This window comes from Drosophila takahashii, chromosome 3R (assembly GCF_030179915.1).
Source record: "Drosophila takahashii strain IR98-3 E-12201 chromosome 3R, DtakHiC1v2, whole genome shotgun sequence".
Classification (NCBI taxonomy): domain Eukaryota; kingdom Metazoa; phylum Arthropoda; class Insecta; order Diptera; family Drosophilidae; genus Drosophila; species Drosophila takahashii.
In genome coordinates this window covers 28,576,469-28,597,903 of record NC_091681.1, presented here as the reverse complement: position 1 = coordinate 28,597,903, position 21,435 = coordinate 28,576,469, and the positions used below count along the sequence as shown (strand labels likewise).

General features: G+C 39.7%; 2 protein-coding genes across 4 annotated transcripts; one reads left to right on the top strand and one right to left on the bottom strand.

Annotated features, from left to right (window-relative positions):
- The first annotated feature begins 260 nt into the window (after positions 1-260).
- LOC108058563 (uncharacterized) lies at positions 261-2,447 on the top strand. Its single transcript, XM_017143342.2, has 2 exons — positions 261-348; positions 1,033-2,447. The coding sequence occupies exons 1-2, from the start codon at positions 334-336 to the stop codon at positions 2,269-2,271; spliced, it is 1,254 nt and encodes a 417-aa protein (XP_016998831.2). The 5' UTR covers positions 261-333; the 3' UTR covers positions 2,272-2,447.
- A 146-nt stretch (positions 2,448-2,593) lies between these two features.
- Glys (glycogen [starch] synthase) lies at positions 2,594-8,608 on the bottom strand. 3 transcript variants are annotated; one of them, XM_017143592.3, is made up of 5 exons: positions 8,485-8,608; positions 4,938-5,911; positions 3,747-4,614; positions 3,548-3,683; positions 2,594-3,055 (listed from the first exon to the last, which is right to left on the bottom strand). In XM_017143592.3, exons 2-5 carry the CDS (start codon positions 5,909-5,911, stop codon positions 2,964-2,966), a joined length of 2,070 nt encoding a protein of 689 aa, XP_016999081.2. In that variant the 5' UTR covers positions 8,485-8,608; the 3' UTR covers positions 2,594-2,963. The 3 variants fall into 3 exon arrangements, with proteins under 3 accessions (XP_016999081.2, XP_016999082.2, XP_016999080.2); XM_017143593.3 differs by lacking the exon at positions 8,485-8,608 and adding an exon at positions 7,659-7,752; XM_017143591.3 differs by lacking the exon at positions 8,485-8,608 and adding an exon at positions 5,990-6,130.
- Between the last annotated feature and the right edge of the window lie 12,827 nt (positions 8,609-21,435).

The window sequence follows — 21,435 nt, the reverse complement described above, 5'->3', positions numbered from 1 at the left end:
CATATGTTGTGTGATTTCTACTATTGTATAGTTGGTTGCAAAAACCTTATCAGCCTTATAATAAGCCGATGATGATCGTTCGTTTTTTCTATAATTGTGCAGCATGTTGAACCGCAGAATTCCGAGTGATTCGGCTGGCAATTGAGTGAAAGCTTCGCCAGCAATCAATTCTTTGATAGTGTTATCTAACCTTATCTTCAAGGGTAGGTGGGGGGTTGGGTGGGTGGTTCCTTAGCCGCCACTCAACCATTGCAGTTGGGACTCTACTTTTCGCACCTGCGGACGTACCATAAAATCGTTGCGAACCGAAGAAACCGCCAAACATTATCGATAATGCCGCATTCCAAGGTGAGTAATAAACTACCGGGATCACCAAAAGTCCGAGAATTCCGGCTGTTTTTAATGCTAATTGGAATTTTCAAAAAGCCAGGTGACTAAACCAGTGCCAAAAAATGTCAAGGCAATCTTTTTTCTTTCGCACCTTTCTTATCAACCGATTGTTATGAAATTTGCCTGATTGTCAGATGGTAGCGAATTTGATGGGCCTATTAATTTTGAAGATAACATCACATGTTATTGATTTTGGCGTCCTAAAGTAGTAGACAAATGAAGTAAAATAACTAATTAAATAGCTATTAATAAAGATATTATTAACAAATATATTGCTTAATTAAACATATTTATTTTAGTATTTATTATAACTTTTTTTTAAAGTTTTATAAAAATTCGATGACTTACACTGATTGATTCACACTTTGATTTTGTTTATTTTTTGTTTGTTAATCATCGACAACGAAAGCGATGAGATGTTGAATATAGGTTTGAAATCTAATCTTATCTTAAAAGGGGGAATACGGAAATATTTAAAGTAAATTGCTGGCTTCCCCATTTCTGTATAAAAACATCAAGTCATGAAAATGAAGTAATTGTTCAACCGATTAGCCAGGAACTGTAGAAAAAATGTGATTTAAATATACACTCTAAAATCCAAGATTCCTTAAATCAGAATTAATTATTATATTACCTTTGCAGCACCTGTGGGCGGTGATTGGACTCCTCCACTTGCTGACCTTTGCCACCAGCGCCGAGGACCAGCTGAAAAACAGCACGATAGTGGTGCAAACCCCGCTCCAAAACTACGAACAGCCCACTCTTCGGGACTATGAGGAGTGTCAGGCGAACAGGGACAACTGCCTAAGTGTCTGCGATGGCAGACAGGACTGCGAGGATGAGTGTCCTGTGTGCCCGGAACTCTACGAAAAACCCCTGATGGTCCAGGGCGTTAACGATACGGATTTGGTGGCACCTCCCCAAGCGCCCATTAACACCACCAACATTATTCGCCTCACCAACGAGATCAACAATATAATCGAGCACCAAATCCTGAACCGAAACGAGGTCAATGTCCAGGTGCAGCAGAATGTCTCCCAGGTGGGAGGACGTTTTGGACTGGGCTACAGTGAGCAGGGATCCTGCTGCTATGTGGTGCGATACGAAAGGGAGTGTGAAGCAGCGGATGGTCATAGCTGCAAGGAGAAAAGCCGCCAGAGGGTTTGTGGCGAAAGGTGCCAGGCCAGAGTGATGTTGGTCAAGAGAGTGGTCCAATGCGATGACGAAAATACAAACGAGTGCAAGGAGACCCTCGAATATGTGCCAAGGAGGAGGAGACACCATTCCAGAAAATCCACCCGATCCACGGAGTGTCAATACTTGGGAAACACCTGGCCCTATTTTACTTGCGGCCAAAATCCAGGACAAAATGGAGCCTTGATTCAGCCACCGAGGGTGAAGCGTTCCACCTGCCAGCAGTGTCTCAATTATCCCTATGGATATATCCTGCAAAACGGTCTGCCCGCCCAGTGTGCCGGTTGTTTCCAGGGCTTTGGAGCGCCCATGATGCCCATGTATAGCTCTCCCTACATGTACAACCCATTTATGGGATATCCACAGTTTGGCAACTATCCACAAATGAATAATAATGGAAATAATAACGGAAATAACAATGCAAATACTAATGTAGATAGCAACATTGCAGGCTCAGGCGACGATGGTTGGATTTTATGCGACGATGATAATATCGAAAATTGCCTAAACAACAAGGATACCAAGAGCTCTCAGCAGGGACCCCCTGCTCATCTGGAACAGCAAACGGAAAAGGATTTTGATTACGATTCGGCCGAGAACAACGTTGAAGTCATGCGGAGAAGACGTCGTCATAACCGTCGCAACTTTGTGCGATCCTCTTACAGTAAACGCCATCGCGAGGACTAATCATCTATTCCAAATTCAACCACAAACTCTTGAGATTTTCCGCAAACCTTTTGCCACAATATCTAATAGTTTTTTTGGTGAACCAAAACATAAAGGATAATTTATATAAAACTACTACTAAACTCGCCATTTGTATATAATAATTTACCGAATAAAGGATTTCTTCAAAGCCCTAATATCTACTCATTTTTATGACCATTAGGGAACAAATATTAGTATCGCTGGGAGGTCGAACTTTTTATGGTTGCAGAATTACCTCAACTATTTTTATATAACCCCGATAACTTATCAGCGATTGAGTGCAATTAACATCCAGGCAGAGTGTACTTTAAATAACGATTTATTTGATAGGCAGGGTACGGAGCAGGGAGACCTCGTTCTCCTTATAGACTAAACAACGTTTAATAAAATCTGGATTCGTCCTGCTCGAATGCTTTCGCTTGCGATCGGGGCATACATAATTAGTTAATATTTTTGATTGGATGTGAAAACATTTGTTCTGGCATTTCAATTGCAGGTAGATAGTTTCGTAGGCTTCTGGGGCGGGGTTCTCAATCGCCTCCTCCTCCCCTCGTCCCTCGATGAACAGTTGTGGAACCAGACTACTAGAACTTATGGTAATATTGCGCGTGTGTTGAATTTAGTTGGTTTGTTCGCTACAATTTTAAAGGCCGTCAGATTGGCGAAGAGCTCTACTTGATGCCCAATTCCTTGAGTTCGGTTTCCTCATCCACAGAGTCCTCATCATCTGAGCCGTGAACCGATGGAGCTGGAGTGGTGTGGCCTGTTGGAATAAATTAAATTGTTAACATTGAATATTTATAAAATCATTTCCAAGGTTTACGCATTCCAATCAAGATTTGATTTTAACTGTATATTTTTTTTTTATAGAGGAAAATCTTTAATCAGTTTATATAATTACTATTCCAATTTTTTAGTTGTCTCAAAAGTATTCAATGATTTTTTCCGGTCCTTATCAGCATATATGTAATAAAAATGCATATATGCACATCCGAATATTAAATTAAAATAAATTGCTGCTTACTTTTAGACTTGATTTTATTTTAATAACAAATATTTAAAGCTGCTTAAGAAAAATTTTACGCAGAGAAAGTTAAAGTGCAATGTGGAATGTGCAACAGTTGTTTTATTCGAAACTCTACCAAAATAGTCAACAGTTAAAAGCTTTTCTTTTTAAAATGTTTGGAATGTTTGGAGTATATTTTGTACAAATATAGAAAGGCCTAGCGATCTGTCTCTTCTTCCTCCCACTTACGCGATGAGGTTGGGCTGGGCGGTTCGCTGTGCGGTCGTGAGAAAATCAAATTGTTTTTCGATCCGTAGAGAGTCAGCTCGTCCACATAGTCGGGGTAAACAGCCTGCAAGGCCTTAACCCTGGCCTGTCTGTAGTACTGTAAAGATGATACATTTCAGTATTTAGAAATGGTTTTAAAGCAATATTAAATAATACTTACAATGCCCAGGGTACGCCAGTCCAGAAGATCGCTCAGCCGCTCCGTGCGATTACGCTGGATGATGCGCTGGCGGCGGTTCAGCCGGGAGAAGTCCATCATGAAGCTGGAGAGCTGCTGAACGCTGTTCTCCAAGCCAATGTAGCGACGATCCACGATGTAGATGCCGTAGGACTTGGGGTCACTGATGTGCTCCTCCATGAAGCAGCCGAAGCCGGACAGATTGGTGGTCACGCTGGGGATTCCCATCACCGTGCACTCGGCGGGCGTGTAGCCCCAGGGTTCGTAGTACGAGGGGAAGACTCCCAGATGGCAGCCGCGCACGAACTCCTCGTAGTCGATGCCGAACAGGGGGTTCGTTGAGGTCAGGAACTCTGGATGGAAGACCATCTTCACGCGATCGTGACGCGAGTTGAACAGATGGCAGCGACGAATCGAGGAGAGCACCGGATCGTTCCAATCGTCGGCCACATTGTGCGTGGTAACCGGCGGCATCGAATCGCGTTGCATGGCGAACATACAGCGCTTGATCTTCACCAGATCCTCCTTCTGGAGCAGATCATCGGCACTGGGGATGTTGCCCTTCAAGCAAGTATCAAACATCCGCTTGCCCACCGCCTGTTGGACGTTGTTGATCGTATCGCGCAGCTGCTTGATCACCGCATGGCCACGCAGCGAGTCCACATTGAAGTTGTTCGTCTTGGTGGGGAAGATGAGGAAGGCCACCACCGTGGTGTCCGGCTTCTCGTGCTTCAGCATCGCGTTCAAACGGGCCAGGGCCTCGATGAAGATGTCGGCGCCCTTGTTGCCGAACTCGTAGCGACCGGCGATGAAGAAGTACAGGGTCTTGTCCAGATCAAAGTCAATGTGGCTGGGGGATTAGAAGGTTTCGATTAATAATATTATTAAAATATTTAAACTTAACAAACATTATTGATAAGAAATCATGATGCTGAATTCAGGTAAACATTTAATCATTAAATCTATTTAAAATGTTAGCTGGCTTTATAATCTAGTTCCATTAATTTCAAAACATTGAATTGCTATTAATTTGAAATCATATAATCATGCATGTAGATTACAGATAGTCATGTTTCGATCGATTAACCTTTATTCAAGGGTGTAGAGTATTGAAGGCATTTCCGCATAACATTCAGTATTCAAATACAGATTATATAGATTTTATAGACTCACCCGTAAAAGTGTCCCCGCACAAATTCATTGATCTTCTCCTTGGCGACGGCATGCAAGTTCTGGAACTCGTGGATGGCCGAGAACTTCTTCACATTCAGCCCATTCGGCGTGATGATGTCCGGCTTGCGTTTGAGCAGATGCTCCGCCTCGTAGCCCGTAATCTCGGAGACGGTGGTGAACACATGGGCCAGGTGGGTGGCACCTCGCTCCAGGCAATAGCGATGGTAGATCTGCCGCTTGCCCGCCTCCTCGTCCACGGCGAACTTATCCAGGTTGTTGTAGAAATCCGTGTTGCCAGCGCACAAATAGCGACCCAGCAATGTGGCGTGGGTGGTGAAAACGGTGGCAATCTCCACCAGACGAGTGCGTAGGACAATGAGAGCCACGCCAGCCTGCCACTCATGGAAATGGGCCACAATCCTCGGGGCACTCAACTCGTTGTTTTGCGAATAGGTCACGGCAAAGTTGCGGAACTCCTCCAAAAACTCGGCAATCATGAAGCCCAGGATAATAGCATCGTTGGTCTCGATATCCAAATGAGGTATTCCAATGTGGCACTTCTCCCACATCTCCGACTTGAACTGATCCAACTTCCAGGCGGCGGATCCGATGTCGAAGAGGATCAGCTGGGGATTTCCGTCCACCAGCCAGCGACCGGTGTGGATTTTATACCCACGCGAACGGAGCGAGTTGACGGCATCCAGAAGGGGGTTTCCCCGGGGGAACTCCATCTCCTCCATCTCGGTGCGGGCACAGTTCTCCTTGTAGGGACCCATCATGCACAGCTGCTCGCCCATCTCCTCGGTGGACACATAGGCCTTCGACCGGATCACCGTGTAAATGCCGCCCACCTTGTTGGCCACCTCCCATGCCACCTCGAAGTTCCATCGGTTCTCCCGCGAGGCGATGTCCCCGCGATCGAAGTAATCCTTTAGGTCCGCCCCGGACTCCACTCTCGAAAAGCGACGATTCATCTGGAAAGGAAGGAAGAATGTAATTTAAATTAGTTTTTAATTATACGATGTCTTGGTTTTTCCCTATCAAATCCCCACCCTCAGGGCATAGGAGGTGGACTCATTGTCCTCGAAGCGATAGGACTGCTGCCTGCGCATCTTCTTGATATGCTGCGAATGCTTTAATCTAGGCGCCGCCGATCTATAGCTGAACCTCTCCGCTGAGGCTCTCGTTGCGGACTGATAGTGTCAACTAAATTTAGCCACCGGCTTGACCCATATTACAAGCAGCGATTCCTTATCGCCTTACAGTCGTGCATGAAAAAAAATCGTATACTTCCTACATAAAATTCAATCAGTATTTTAAATAATATCTCAAGTTAAATAGATTATTTTAACAACGGAATGAGACAGATCTAAGTTCAAAACCTTTTTAATTTGTAATTAATTCAAATCCCAGTAATTCTCAGTAATTTCTCCCGGTGCATCGACCGCTCTTGATGTTGTATTTGCTGGGCTGGTCATTGTCATCACACGCCGGCATTTGTTGCATCACCACGCAGCGAGGTGCGATCGATCCTCTATCAGCCGAATGCAGTTGCATCGGTGCAGTTTATGGGCTGATAAGCCCCGCCTATGCGACATCGCCCATGTCCCTGACAGTCGGTCATTTATGTACATTTAATAGTATATACGAGTGCGAACGTGCCATATTCCGTACTTATAGATGAGGACGCACGTTGGCCGTCCATAAACCAAAGGTCTATTTTCGGATGTCGGAAATGTCCGACATCATCGGGCAAAGATGAGTTTGCCAATTTTCCGCTCTATATGTACACGGGAAAATTTGGCAAATGTTTTCATTGTCAACGTCAGAAACTGAGAGGAAAACGCTGTAAGCGCCAGTTACCATTGGGTACAGTTTTGGTTACAAATTATCCAAAATAGGGGAAAGTCAAAAAGGTATTTAACTTCCAAATCGTTTACTTAATTCTATTAGTCAATAAAAATAATTGTATTTAATTTTTCCTATTTATTCTACTTTTGACAAGTATTCGTTCATCAATTCAAAGAAGTAATGAGTTCCGTAGGGTGTTGAATTTTTAATTGGATATTGTCCAGAATGACCTTGACAAACAAAGAATTTTAGAGGCCCATAAAATACATTGAACTCACAGAAACTTTTTGCTCAATAAGCTTTAATGAATTTCTTAAGACTATAAAAGCATTTAACACACCCCATAGCTATCTAATCGGTGTTGACATAATAAATAACAATTTAACTTTTCTAACTTTAACTTTCTTTAAGCCAGTTAATTAAAATTGGAAATCATTTTATTAGAATTCAGAAGTAAATTAATTATGCAAATTTTAAATATAAAGGGAATGGAATATGTTTATATTAAATCCGATAGAACCAGTTTTTGTACTCCCATTCCATCAAAATTCTTCCAAAGGTCGCGTTTTGTAATACTGATATCTATCTTTGCACAAGTCACAATAGAGATACTTGCATCGGATTATCTTTGTATCTTAACATTTTTACAGGACTTTATTCACTTTATCCGCCGCCAGAGGGCGTGATTTCCGGATAAGGAGGAGAGAGATCTCTTTTATTATCACTCAATTCCGTTGCACTTGTCTCCTTCGCACTTTTCACTCAGAATTTTGTTTGCAAAACAATTGACAAAGGAATGCTAGGAAAAGTAAAAGTGAGGAAAACCTTTTGGCACGAATTCTATCAATTGAACAATTGTCGACATCTTACACTTGATAATTTTTATTCAATTACGAAGAAAGAGGTGAAAATTAAGGCTCTCGCCCGCTGTCTCGCTTGCACCCGCACACACGCGCTGCTGCAACGCAACTCCAAGAACAACAACAACAACAACAACGACCGCAAGCAGCTGAGAGACCTTAAGTGAACATTCTTATGTGTGTGTTTGGGTGTTTGTGGCAGGCAGAGATATTTTTTCATTGCCAGAACAGCCGCTAAAGTCAAATAAAGGTCAGTGGCAGTGCTTCTCAAAGAGAGAGAGAGGGAGAGAGAGCATTAAAAATTGTTCACCATTGTTGGTATAGTTGGCTTCTTGCGCCCCTTTTTGTTATTGTTTTTTAAACATTTTCGTTGCTGCTGTTGTTGTTGTTGGTTTATTCAACCCGCTCAACAAGTTTTCAACTTGATAATTTTGTTTTTGCTGCACTCTGAGGTGGGTCGACCGAGAGAGAGAGGGGGAGAGAGCAGTAGAGGGCGCCAGGAATTCATATTAGTTTGTACTCTTTTTTGTTGTATTTCCATGCGGCCGGCGCATTGATAAGACTTATAACGCTTATCACCGCCATTTGTTTATGTTTCGCGTTTATCACTTTTCCAGCAGGTAGTGCGAAAAAACTGATTTGCATGTTTCCAAGGCAGCCGCTTGGCGCCAATAGCAAAATGCAATAGCAAAAAAACCGCTGATAACGACGTTTGTTATATATATATGCATTTTCCATGGGTGTGTGGGTGGGAGTAATTCGGAATTTTGGCACGCGCACATCAGTGAATTATATAGGCCCCGATCCCCAACTTCCGATCTCGGAAATAAATTCACCTTAGAGCCACAGCAGTCGCTGTTGTTGGCCACACGAAACAAAACGAATAACTGAAAAAGAATTCGAAAACAAAATGAAAATCCATGGGCACCCGGGAGAGTTCTTGTTGTTGTACTGCAGAGTGGGAGTTTGCGCAGAGAGAAATGCGGAGAGAGCGCCAGGAGAAAAAGAGAGAGCCACCAGGTGAATAGGGTGACCGTAAGAGGAGCGGTAGAAAATACATATCTGCTTAAATTCAAAAATTACTTTAATACATGTGTAATTAAAATGAAATTAAAGACACTTTTTAAAGCAAGTTAAGAAAACAATGTTTGGAATTTTGAAAAAATTTCAAAATTCTAATTTGAAAAATAGGTTTTTACCTAATTTAGGAAAAAACCACGAAAATTAAACATTTACAAGCAAAATATTTTATAATCCAAATTTTGCGTAAATATTTTAAACCTTTGGGTTTTTATTTAAATAAGCTAGTACTTGAAATATAAATAAAATATAAATATTTCAAAAACAAGCGCCAACGTAAGCAATTAACGTAGGCATCATTGCCAACTACAGAAAAAATACTGCAGTGCCAACAAGGGCGGGAATTTCAAATGGAGAAAAGTACAAAATTCCAAAATAAATTAGCCAATAAAAACTTATATTGTTATTAATTGTTTTAAAATATAATTATAAAAATTGCTTAATGCGGTTTAAAAATATTAAATTTCAGAAAATTACTCAAGAAAAGTGACTTCTCTTTTATTTCATTTATTTTGATTATCTTAAACTTTTCTGTTACACTTGAAAACAGTGCGGCCCTTTGTCAGATTTCCATTCATTTCAATCGCTAACTTAATTTAAGGGCGTACATTCATCAATGGAGAAACATTACCGATATTTTACGCTTTATTTAACCTATTTTTATTCAGTTGTTTCCCATTTGATTAAAAATGTTTTCCTATTTTTATTTTAGAGCTAAACTAAGTTTCCCCTTGATCCAAATCAAGTTATCTATACAAACCTTTAATTGCCCACCGTCAGAGCTCACCTTGAATTTCACTCAGTTTTCGCATAAAAAGCCATATTTCACAGAAATATGAACAGTTGGTCGTAACCTTGCTCTATAAACAATTTAATGTCCGCTCACTTAACCTCAATTAAAACTGGAGGATGGACACGCAATTTCCCTGTCGCCTTTTCAATTCCCTTTCTTCCAGTCGAAGCTTTCGTTTTTATGTTTATTAATTGAAAAGTGTGAAGAACGGCAATCATTTACCAATAGAAAGAGAGGGAGACGGAGGGATAGAGAGAGATGGGGGTAGGATATCTAGGTCAATTGAGTGACCGCAAATATTTCAATATCATTTAAGAGTTCATTCTTTTCACCTTCACAGAAGTTTTTCATACCAATATTAAGAAATATTAAAAGAGGATATCGTTAGTGTTGCGCCATTCGGTCGCCAGGTGGCGCTGCAGCATCAAATAACTTTATCTGCGGCTCACAAGGTCAAAGGACATTAATATTATTATTACCCCCTCTTATTTCTCTGCCTCACACTCTTGTTTACCGCTCGTCTGCTTTGAATGTCTTTGAAGCGGCTGGCTCTTTGTGTCCTTGATAAACATCCATTGATAACAGACACAATGCCACAAGGACAAAATCAAAAGTGCCAGCTTTTATGTTTATGACACATCCTTGCTAGTTTACTGTAAATCATTTTGGCTTGCATTTAGTTCACTTGTTTCAACCTCTGCTTTCGCAACCCCTTCCCCCTCCCGATTTCAGTTAGTTTTGCCATTTCCTGCAGCGACAATTGTCACAAGGATTCACATTTGCAGTTACAGTTTATAACTGCACACTCACTGGCTTATCTGTGGCCAGTGAAATAACGAAAATATTTCGGGAATTGTTGGGTCAAGGACAAGTTCTGAATACCATGTTTTGGTCCTGTGCCAAAATAAATAAACGTGTGTGTGCATTTTTTAATTAAACTAGAGTTCTTGGAATTTTTCTTTCATTAATAAAAGCGATGAAAATAGTATTTAATTTTTATCAAGTTTTTCAGATTTTTCTTAAAGACCTGCAGCTAGCCGCAAGAAAAAAAGTATAATCAAATCATAATTCAGACTTATCTGCCACTATCATCCAAAAAAATGCCATGAAGCGGGAATACGAAAATAAACGGGAATAATCGAGGCCAAGCGCCTTGACCACGCTATTAAGAGCTTAATTAAAAACTTGGCCATAATTCATTAGCCACCATGGCCGGGCACGTGAACTCCCACAAAAAAGGCGATGGGTGGAAATTCAACTTAACCGACTTAAGGTTAAGGGACGTCCGAGTCGAATGTGACTAATTTATGTCATGACACCCCCGACTAAAGCGACTCATGCCAAACCAACCGCTGTCGAAATATTGCAGGACAATAAAGATAACAACGAATGAAGCCTCGAGGTTGCGTTGATTGCGTTTATGCGGCACAAGAAGCCAAGACAGCTGGAAAAAACGGAAGAGCCAACCTCTCGACTTAAAAATACTCATTAAAATGTATAAAAACGGGTACTTTATATATATTAAAAGTAAGTAATAATGATATGATGCAATTAAAATAAATATCACTCATACGACAAGTTATCCCACTGTAAGTAAAAAATCAAGTTTATACCATTTTTTTCCATTTATTTGATTGAATGATATGATATTATATTTGATATTGATATTGATATTATAAATATATGATATTAATATCATAAGTATTTAGACTAGAAAAATAATTAAACCCAATACGCCATCCTGTCTTTTATACCTTGTATAAAGTGTTGCCTACTGGGCGGCGCATGCGTTAACACGCGGCGAACATGCAACATGGTGAATGTGAATGGTAAACGTGGTTGCCGCTGTGGGTGGTGGCGGGTGGGCGGTTGGCTGCTGTGGGTGGTGCGCACCGGAGGCTGTTCTGCCACTGTTTGTATACAAAAAAGGCGCCACAGCAGCAGGAACAGGCAGCAAAAACAGAGGCGCCGCAGCAGCTGACGACGCGAATTCGAAGTTCGAAAACTGTTATCAACAAACGCCGAGTATCTGTGTGAGTGCGTGGCTATGGCTGTGTGTGTGCACTGGGGGCAACTGTGTGGGTGACTGCCTGGCAATGGCAGATGAAGCCCATCAGTTGGCGGCTGTTGCACGTTGCGTGCGGTTTCGTTGGGCTCCGAACTCCGAGCTGCGTGCCCTGAACTCCGAACACACATCCTTCGTGTCCTCGGAAAATATTCAAAGTGCGTTCCGTTGTCGTTGTCGTTGTCAGTTGTTGGCTTTTTAATAACTCACCAGCGAGTGGCAACTAGTCGCAAATACTATGTGTCGACTATCGCCAGGACAAGTGCCAAACCTGTCATTTACTATTCGCCATTGGCGGCAGTCGGTTGTCCTCGCGCATCTCATCTGAGCTTTGAAATAGTGATCGGTTTCAAACTATTTTGAACGTTCCTTGAAACTGTTTGTAAAGTAATAAGTCCTGTTTAACTTAAAAAACCAAAATATAAAATAAAAAACTAACCAAAATAGATAATTAAATAATATTTCCCAAGACTAAATAACTAATAAGTAGATCGGATAAAATATTTCAAACAGAACTCTTACTGGATAATAGCCAAGAAACTAATATACCTTAACAAAAAATAATAAAACAATATACGATAACTAAAATATACCAACCGAACATTAGTTGTCAAAAAGTGTTGCCTACTGGGCGGCGCATGCGTTAACACGCGGCGAACATGCAACATGGTGAATGTGAATGGTAAACGTGGTTGCCGCTGTGGGTGGTGGCGGGTGGGCGGTTGGCTGCTGTGGGTGGTGCGCACCGGAGGCTGTTCTGCCACTGTTTGTATACAAAAAAGGCGCCACAGCAGCAGGAACAGGCAGCAAAAACAGAGGCGCCGCAGCAGCTGACGACGCGAATTCGAAGTTCGAAAACTGTTATCAACAAACGCCGAGTATCTGTGTGAGTGCGTGGCTATGGCTGTGTGTGTGCACTGGGGGCAACTGTGTGGGTGACTGCCTGGCAATGGCAGATGAAGCCCATCAGTTGGCGGCTGTTGCACGTTGCGTGCGGTTTCGTTGGGCTCCGAACTCCGAGCTGCGTGCCCTGAACTCCGAACACACATCCTTCGTGTCCTCGGAAAATATTCAAAGTGCGTTCCGTTGTCGTTGTCGTTGTCAGTTGTTGGCTTTTTAATAACTCACCAGCGAGTGGCAACTAGTCGCAAATACTATGTGTCGACTATCGCCAGGACAAGTGCCAAACCTGTCATTTACTATTCGCCATTGGCGGCAGTCGGTTGTCCTCGCGCATCTCATCTGAGCTTTGAAATAGTGATCGGTTTCAAACTATTTTGAACGTTCCTTGAAACTGTTTGTAAAGTAATAAGTCCTGTTTAACTTAAAAAACCAAAATATAAAATAAAAAACTAACCAAAATAGATAATTAAATAATATTTCCCAAGACTAAATAACTAATAAGTAGATCGGATAAAATATTTCAAACAGAACTCTTACTGGATAATAGCCAAGAAACTAATATACCTTAACAAAAAATAATAAAACAATATACGATAACTAAAATATACCAACCGAACATTAGTTGTCAAAAAACATAATTAATATTATAGTGTTTTTATATCAAACATAACACGTTATTGGCCAATAAATAAATTTTGAAATATAGATTTAATGCGCTGAGTTTTTCTAAAGTCTACCAATTTTTTCTATAATTTTAAAATTAATGATTAAAGAAAAAACAGAAAGTAAATATTAAAAAGCGCAATAACAAAAAATAGACAGAAGTCCCCGACAATCTAAATATTTAAATAAGAAAAATTAATTTTCCAAATCCTTGGCAATAATAAATTATGTTAATAATTCCCCTACGCACTTTACACAGTTTAATTAATGTGTTCCATAAACGCTTTGCTGTGGTATTAAGCATACGCCCGGTGGGCCAGCATAAGGGTTGGCACAACTTTTTCCCCGTTGCACCTGCCACAGTAAAATCCTCTAAGGGGCGACATCAAAAACCACTTTATAATGCGATTTGCAGGAAAAACGAGTTAAATTGCGTAATTAATTCAAGCGAACAGCGCTAGAAGCGAAGACAGTAGCATCGCCGTAGCTCTTACAGAAATAACCAAAATTTTAATGAAAATAACTCAGCAGCCGAGGCGTAGGATTCTCTATTCTCTTCCAAGGAGTTCTTTTAATTTTAGTAAGAATTTGTAAAATAAATAAAAGTATTATAAATTATTTTAATTATTGATTGGAAATGGGGCTAAAAATTGTATGTCCATTACAACTAAAAATATGTTTATTTATTAAATCTATTTTAAATATTTGGAATTTTTTTAATTTTATGGAGCAATCAACGGATTCTTGGCTTTTCATCATAATATTTTAATAATTATTAATGAATATCAAATATATTAGATTTCAAACATTTAAGGATTTTAGGGTATTACTACGTCTGTCTAGGAAGCTAAGGCTAATTTGCTCTTTAAATTTGTTATGCATTGTTCAAGCCGCGGGCAAGGGCCTGCTGAAAAGTGTGGGAGAAAAGTAAAAGAAAGGCATGGCAAGAGTTCCCTTAAGTTATGCTGAGCGCATCAATTTTTCAGGCAATTTAATTGAAGAGCTCTTAAGAAATTTTCGTATTCAAGGAACGAAAACTGAATCACTTTATATGACGAGCTGAGATTCATTTATCTCGGCAATAATTTGGCTGTCACGCCTGCACATCGGATGATCCCCCGACCCGCAGACGTTCAAATCCGGCTAAAACCAAACGGAAATAAAAACACGCGGCAAAAAATGAAATGAAATCAAATAAAACCGAATTATATGAGCACCGCGGGCCCTTAATACGCATTTCTTGTTCATCCCCACATTCCGTTTTCTCTTGTTTTTTGAGCAGGTTAAGCGGCCCGCAAATCCGCATCGTGTAATGAAAATCAAAGTACATAAATATAAAATTAAATGTCGTAAATAAAAAAAGAATACCATCAGGACATATAAAATATGTATATGTGAATGTGTGTAGCGACGCGACTCGCGAGGCGACAAAGCGAAATTTAAGAAACGTGCCACATTTAATATTTAAGAAACTCAGAAAGTCGACAAAAGTATAAGGAGAATAACAGCGTTTGGTAAGCCAAAATTAACTTGATTTATTTGTATTAATATGGAACCTTGAGAGCATTTCTTAATAATCAGATGGCACTAAGTGATATAAATAATAAATTTAAGCAGTTTATTTATAATGATCATATCATTAAATATATCCGAAGTAACGACGACAGTCGCTATTAATTTAATTAAATATATTTTAATCAGAACAGTAACTTTTTCCTTTTGGGTTCCCTTCAAAAGCCAAAAGCCAATCTAATTTTTTATTTATCCCCACATACCGAGAAATTATAGGCGCATCGTTAGCTAATCAATGAGCGGAACTGTGATTTATCAGCTCCCTATTGATTTATTTGAAATGACGCTGAAAGCATTCCACATCATTCCCTGCCACACCATTACCGCTTTTTTTTGGCAACTTTAATGTTTACGAGGCGGATGATTCTACTTGTGCATTTAGGGGCAAGTCGTGGGGCAGGAAATCCCATAAAAACAAAGTCCTGGCCATAAAACATAAGAGATGGTCAGACCAGAGTGCAATCCAAAGAAAAAATCGCATATGTGGCGGCGTAGGCGGCATAAAAAAACTTCTTCATCGGCATTTCATAAATAGTTTTATGTGGCACATCAAAAATACATAAAATAAGGCAATGAGTAAAAGCAAAAGTAAAGTATGCTTTAAAAGGAGAATCATCCAAAGATTTGGCAGGGGGGAAATTGTATTTTGGTTTAGCCCAGCAAAATTCTATGCAAATGAGTTTCGGGGCGAGAGAAGTCTTTTCAATTTTTATTGTTTTTTTGTTCTTGATTTTTTGCTAGCGAGGGTTGCCCCACTAAAGGCGCGTTGAAGCGTCGGAATTTGCCAAAAGCCGCCACAAAACAAAACAAAATGAAAGGGGAGCATGAAAACAAATAGAAAATGCCGTGAAAGTTTTATACGATTTCGAAGAGGGCGTGACACAGGACCAAAGGGTTAGCAGAGGCAGGCAGAATCTCCTGATGAATGGGATGTCAGTTGGGGGGCTTCCGAGTATGGTTTCCTATATCCACACATGTATACGTTTTTGGTTGACTGTCTTAAGGGCGGAAATGCAATAAAAGCCCCTGAATTATGGACAAAAACTTTTGTTTGGAAAAGTACAACATTTTTGTCCCTTTACATAAAAATTAGAAAATGATTTATTTAAAACAGTTTTGTAACTAGAAAAATATATTCTAAAATAAAATTTAACACAGACCGAGACTTTTAATAATTTTATAAGTAAAATATCTGTATATTTATGGACACGTGCTTTATATCTAAAAAAGCTAAAAATAGCCACCAACTTTTATCGACTGTCAATAATTGATGACAATCGCCGTCGTTTGCCTATCATAAGCTTATCAGTAGCAAGTGTGATTAAGCTAATCAAGCTCGGGGAAATAAACAAATCGACAAGTGGCAAGCAAACACAGGAAATGAAGTAAATATAAAAAGAGTGGATGGTAATTAAAGCTACTTTATGCGGTTGGAATTGGAAATCTATATCATGGGGGTCATGGTTGCCAGTGCAATAATCGAGCTTCACTCTTATCGGACAAGCTGGGTGTCTAAAAATAAAGGAAATATATATTTTGGGTATCAAAGGGAGTTATGCATGTACTCCCAAAAATCTCTCCTCGTTGGTTGTCAAGTTAATAAACGTAAAATGAGCTTGTCGCATCAACAATACTCATAACAATGAAATGCCCTCACTCCGGCACGTGAGCAGATGATTTTACGGATTTTTCCGGTTGTGTCAAAATGTTCATATGATTCGGAATGCCTATATACTTATAAGGTTTGCAGGGATTTGAGAAAATAATTGGTTTATTATTTATTATACTAAACATTTATTCGGCTGTTCATGGACAACTTTTTTAGTAAAAGTTTTTACAATTTTTATTTATTTTAAATGTCGGTATATATTTATTTACCGGGTTTTAAAAATTACATAATAAATTTTAGGAAATAAATATATATTTTACATAAAACTAAACTTTACTCACACTCTTATTTACCTGAAATAAATTGCTTTGCTTTATTTCCGTATTGAAGTGTATAAAACACTTCGACTTGCCTCAAACACATTCCATTTGCCTGAATTTTGTTGCTTGGGTGTTGATTATAATGATAAGCACTTTAACCACAGGCATGCAAATTGCCAGAAGGCAAAAACGTTAAAATTTAACAGCTTTGGCCTCTGCACACACACACTGTGTGTTGCCCAAATGTGAAAGTGAGCAGGGAAAAGTCTCCTCAGGCAAATTCAATTTCGAATCCCCCTTCGTTCCGTTTTCATCTTTATTGGAACTTTTCTAGTTCAGCACATTTGACACTTGAGATGGTCCTTTTTCCTATCGCCCTCTCTCCTTTCGATTTTATCCAGCCGTCCCTCTCAGTTGTTACGTGTGTGCTCAGTGAACTGTTAAACTGCTGACATGGCCACTCAATCTCACCTTGCAGCAACAGGTGACAGGAACTCGGCTTATTGAAATGTTTTCGACACTTTTTGATTGACAGCAGCAGAAAGAAAACAATTTGTTATTGAAAAATGCTCTCTGGTATATTTTGTCGAGGTGAAAAAAGTTCAGGAAATTAAAGTGTATCACACAATTCATATCGTTTTTATGAGGTCAATTTTGTTGGCCTCGAGAGTGACAGATTTGAAATTGAATTTTACTTACAATGAAGAAAGGAAATATTCTGTAATTTAATTCACTAGTTCCCTGTTGTAAAATGTTTTACAGTTTAATATAATAATTCAAAACCCTTGAAGACCTTCACTGTTTATTGACTTATGCAATTCGGTAATTATTCAAATATTTCGCTGTTCACTGCATAAATCACGGGGCGCACGTGTCGATAATGTTCGCTGAAAATGGCAAAAACACAAAAGAAAAAACTTTGGCAGAACCATTTCAGAAACTTCTTTGGCTCTTGCCCCATTCCATTCTGCCACATTTATTCCCCTAAGCTATGGCTAATAATCTGCTCGGGCTAAAAAGATGGCCTGCAGTAGGCTTGGTCCAATAATTCATTCTTGATTTCGGCTTTGGGCCAGCTTCGTGTTAAAGTTTTCCTCGGTTTTCCCTTTTTGGTTTCTGTGGTCCACAGATGTCATCCACTGCCTCCCAGCTGGACTGCAGCATATCTCATTCTAATTTGCATTTTTATGTCTGTAAGTGATATTTCTTTTCGCACTCCCACTTACTCTCTGTCTCTTTCTGTGCCCACTATGTCTGCCTCTTTCTCAGCCGCAGTCGGCAGCCAAGTGGAATACAGAATTTTTATGTTCAGTCACATGAGTAAGTGAGTTCTGGGAGGCTTGTGGCTGGAATCGTGGCAAAAACAGGCCTTGCTCTTGAGGAAGTTTCTGCTGCTCGGTGTGATAAAGTCTGAATTATTAAATATACATAAATCAAGGGACAGGAGCAAGGAATGTAAACGGTTGGGGGAAGCTTACAGGCTACTCTGAATTCATTGGATTAAAATGTTTTTTAAAATAAACGTTTTTGCAATGTGGCTAATTATTCCATATCTGTCCATACCTTTTAACTATGAGAAAACACAAATGTTTAAAGCCAGAATATTATTTCATGAATAATTCCTTTCTGTACCATTTTTTGAATCCAAATACCAAGGCTTAACTGTAGCATTAAACATTAACGCCAGACTTGGCAGGGCCATAAAACTTTTCAAACTCCTCTGCACGACAGAATCTTGGCTAAATCGATGCCATATATCACTGGCATACATGTACGTACTCTGTTTATGGCACTTGTTGGTGGGGCAAGATTTGCATAATCAGCTTCCAACTAATTAAAAGGCAATCAAGCAGAGATAACGAACGGCAGAGACACAAGAGCCACGTTGCCGAGCTGCCAAAATACACGCATTTTCACCTGATTCCACCATCACCATTTCCATCCTTTTCCTGTGTTTTCCTCCTCGGCACCTGTTACCCAGAAGGATGGACAAACCGGCAGGAAAAGTGGCAAAGTCGAGGCCCCTGTCCTGACCCAATCAGTGCGGCAGAAAATGAAATTTTCCCCGCTCTAATGGAAAACGGAAATGAAGTCCGTGAATATGCAAGTTGTTGGCTTTGGCTGGGTACGAGTTGGCCAGCTTGGCATTGGATTGAGACTACAGTGGCTTAGAAAGTTGATGAAAACTAAAGTCAATCTACGGGCGGATAGGATTGAATATAGATCTCAGCTGCATGACTAGGAAAGTTTGTTCTGAGATTGGTTTTAGATAATGGATAAAGTTGGAATAGCTAAAAAGGAAAAACTAAAACGAAACTAACAGAGTAAATATGTGATAAATATAAATAACTTTAATTAGGGGTATATATTTACAAATATATTTATTTTACATATTATTATTTATTGAATAATTATTATCTAGTGATATTTAACTAATTTTTAATTTTCCTTCTACCTATTCTCCCTCCTTAAAAAAAACACATTAAATTTTGATTTATGTCGACAGAACAAATTAGCTCTCAAAACTTTTTGCCACCTATTCCTTGGCTTTAATTGGCAAAGGTAAACAAGGCAAATGAAAACCGCTGACGGGAGACTTGAAAGAGTTAAAGTAAAACTTGGTCAACTTTGAGTGAGCAAATGCGATTCTTGGGAGAGAGAAAATCCCATTAAAAGTTTTCCTGCACACCCAGAAAAATGATGGACAACATTTTAGGTCATGCATAGCCTAAAACATTTTAAATGGACTAAAAGTTCCTTTTTAGGTCATGTACTGCCTAAAAATTTAAATTTTTGGTATATTTGCCCTACTATTTAGGTCCCGTATAGCCTAATATTTTAGGTCATCGTGGGCCTTAAAATTAATGCATTTTACCTAAATAAATTTGCACGGAACTCTGATAACGTTCTAGCGACGCTATAATTCCCAACCAGTTATAGCGCGGCTTGCATGGTAACCCACTTCGATCGTTGAATAATACAGCGATTTCACTGCTGAACAGTGAAGCCTCTTCGCTCGTTTTTGTGTGTTGGAATAATGACGACTTCTTGAAGACTAAGCCGACATTGACCTCGAGTTAGCTATAAATTTCTCTGTATTTACTTTATAATATGAAACATTTTTAAGTACAAATTTTTAGGCCAAAGAAAGCCTAAAATTTTGGATAGGGGTTTTCTCATATTTTAAGGCAGCCAATTACCTAAAATCTAGGCCAAAAATTACCCCATTTTAGGCCATTAATGGCCTAACATTTTAGGTCATACAATCCTAAATTTTAGGCCATTCAAGGACTTAGCTCCAGTTTTAGGCCAATTTTACCTAAATTCTAGGCCATTTTTTGACATTTTAGGTCATTTTTTTTTCTGGGTGAAGACAATCCCCTGCCGTAAAATCAAGGTTTTGTATGGATGCTGCCGGGTCTTCTCCTATCTTTCTCCTAATGTCCTGTCCCACTAGGATTTCGTCCTGTGTCCAATCCAGTGTGTGAGTTCCATTCGTTTTACTGTCAACGGTGATTAGTTGGTCTTAGTGTGGGTAGCCTCCCCAAATAGAAGAGAGTGTTTGTCCGTTCGCTTGTTTATTTATTTGCCAGCGTCTGTTTGTCTTTTTCTCGCCCTGCTTAAGCATTTAATTTCATTTCGTTGCGTACGGCGAATGAAAATTTAATTTAAGTCAAGCCGCTTAAAAGTCCTTAGGGGCTCTTTCCTATTATTTCGAGTTTTCTTGGCCTATTTGTGGTGCTATTTGGCCTTGGGATTTCGCCTTGCTTTAATTTATCTACTTGAATGCTTTGCTTTTTCACTAGATTTTATTATATATTTCTGCATTAAAAACTTTTTTGTTTTTAGTAGCTGTTAAGATAAAATTCTACACATTTTTTTGTTTTATTCTGACAAAATAAAATCTTAATTTTTTCAAAACTCATTATCTTTTTCACACATTTTCTTCTTTTAAAATTTAAATAAGGCAAACATTTATGACCTCAAAATTACTCCAAGCATCCAAGCACCGTGTTCCCTTCCAATTTTAAATTTACATACTTGCTCCGCTAATTATTCATAATTGAAATAAGTCAACTGCTTAAAATTTCACAAAAAGTTTAGCCCACCTAAGGGAGTTTGGTGCTGGTATTTGTTTTTGCTTTTGTTGTGTTTATTGCCGGGTTATTTTTCATGGCGCAAGGACGAAGCTCCGGGCATAATACGGTTAACAAGCGGCGGGTTAACTTTTCGGCTTAGCATAAATTATTCCCGACTGTTCCGAGCGGAAGTCGAGTCCCCTGCCCCTTTTTCTCTTCCTGTGATGTGGCAGGCACGCATCTTCATTAAAAACCTACACGATGGAAATTAATGAGCGCCAAACGTGGCTTTGAAGCCCCCCTCGCATTTCATACCCCCAGTTACTCATCAGATTGGCAATAAACGGAATGCCGACACGTGAGACAAATGCGTATGAGTTTAGAGACCCTTTAATGGGCCTCCTGGCTGTCGAGCGGCTAAATAGAGGGCGGAATAGCTATTAACATGACAGACACAGACACCGGTGCGGACAGGATGTGTTTACCCTTGGCTGAAATCAAATTAGCGCCCAGACGGCCACAGTTCCTGGCACTCGCATTACATCCCACTCTGGCCAACGCTGCGTATACGTAATTCAATAGAGGCACACGCTGCGTATGCACAATGCCCATGCAGCTGATAATTTCGCTTTCTCGCTTGTCGGTTTCAAGCAACTGCACCCAGAAAAAAAAATGACCTAAAATGTCAAAAAATGGCCTAGAA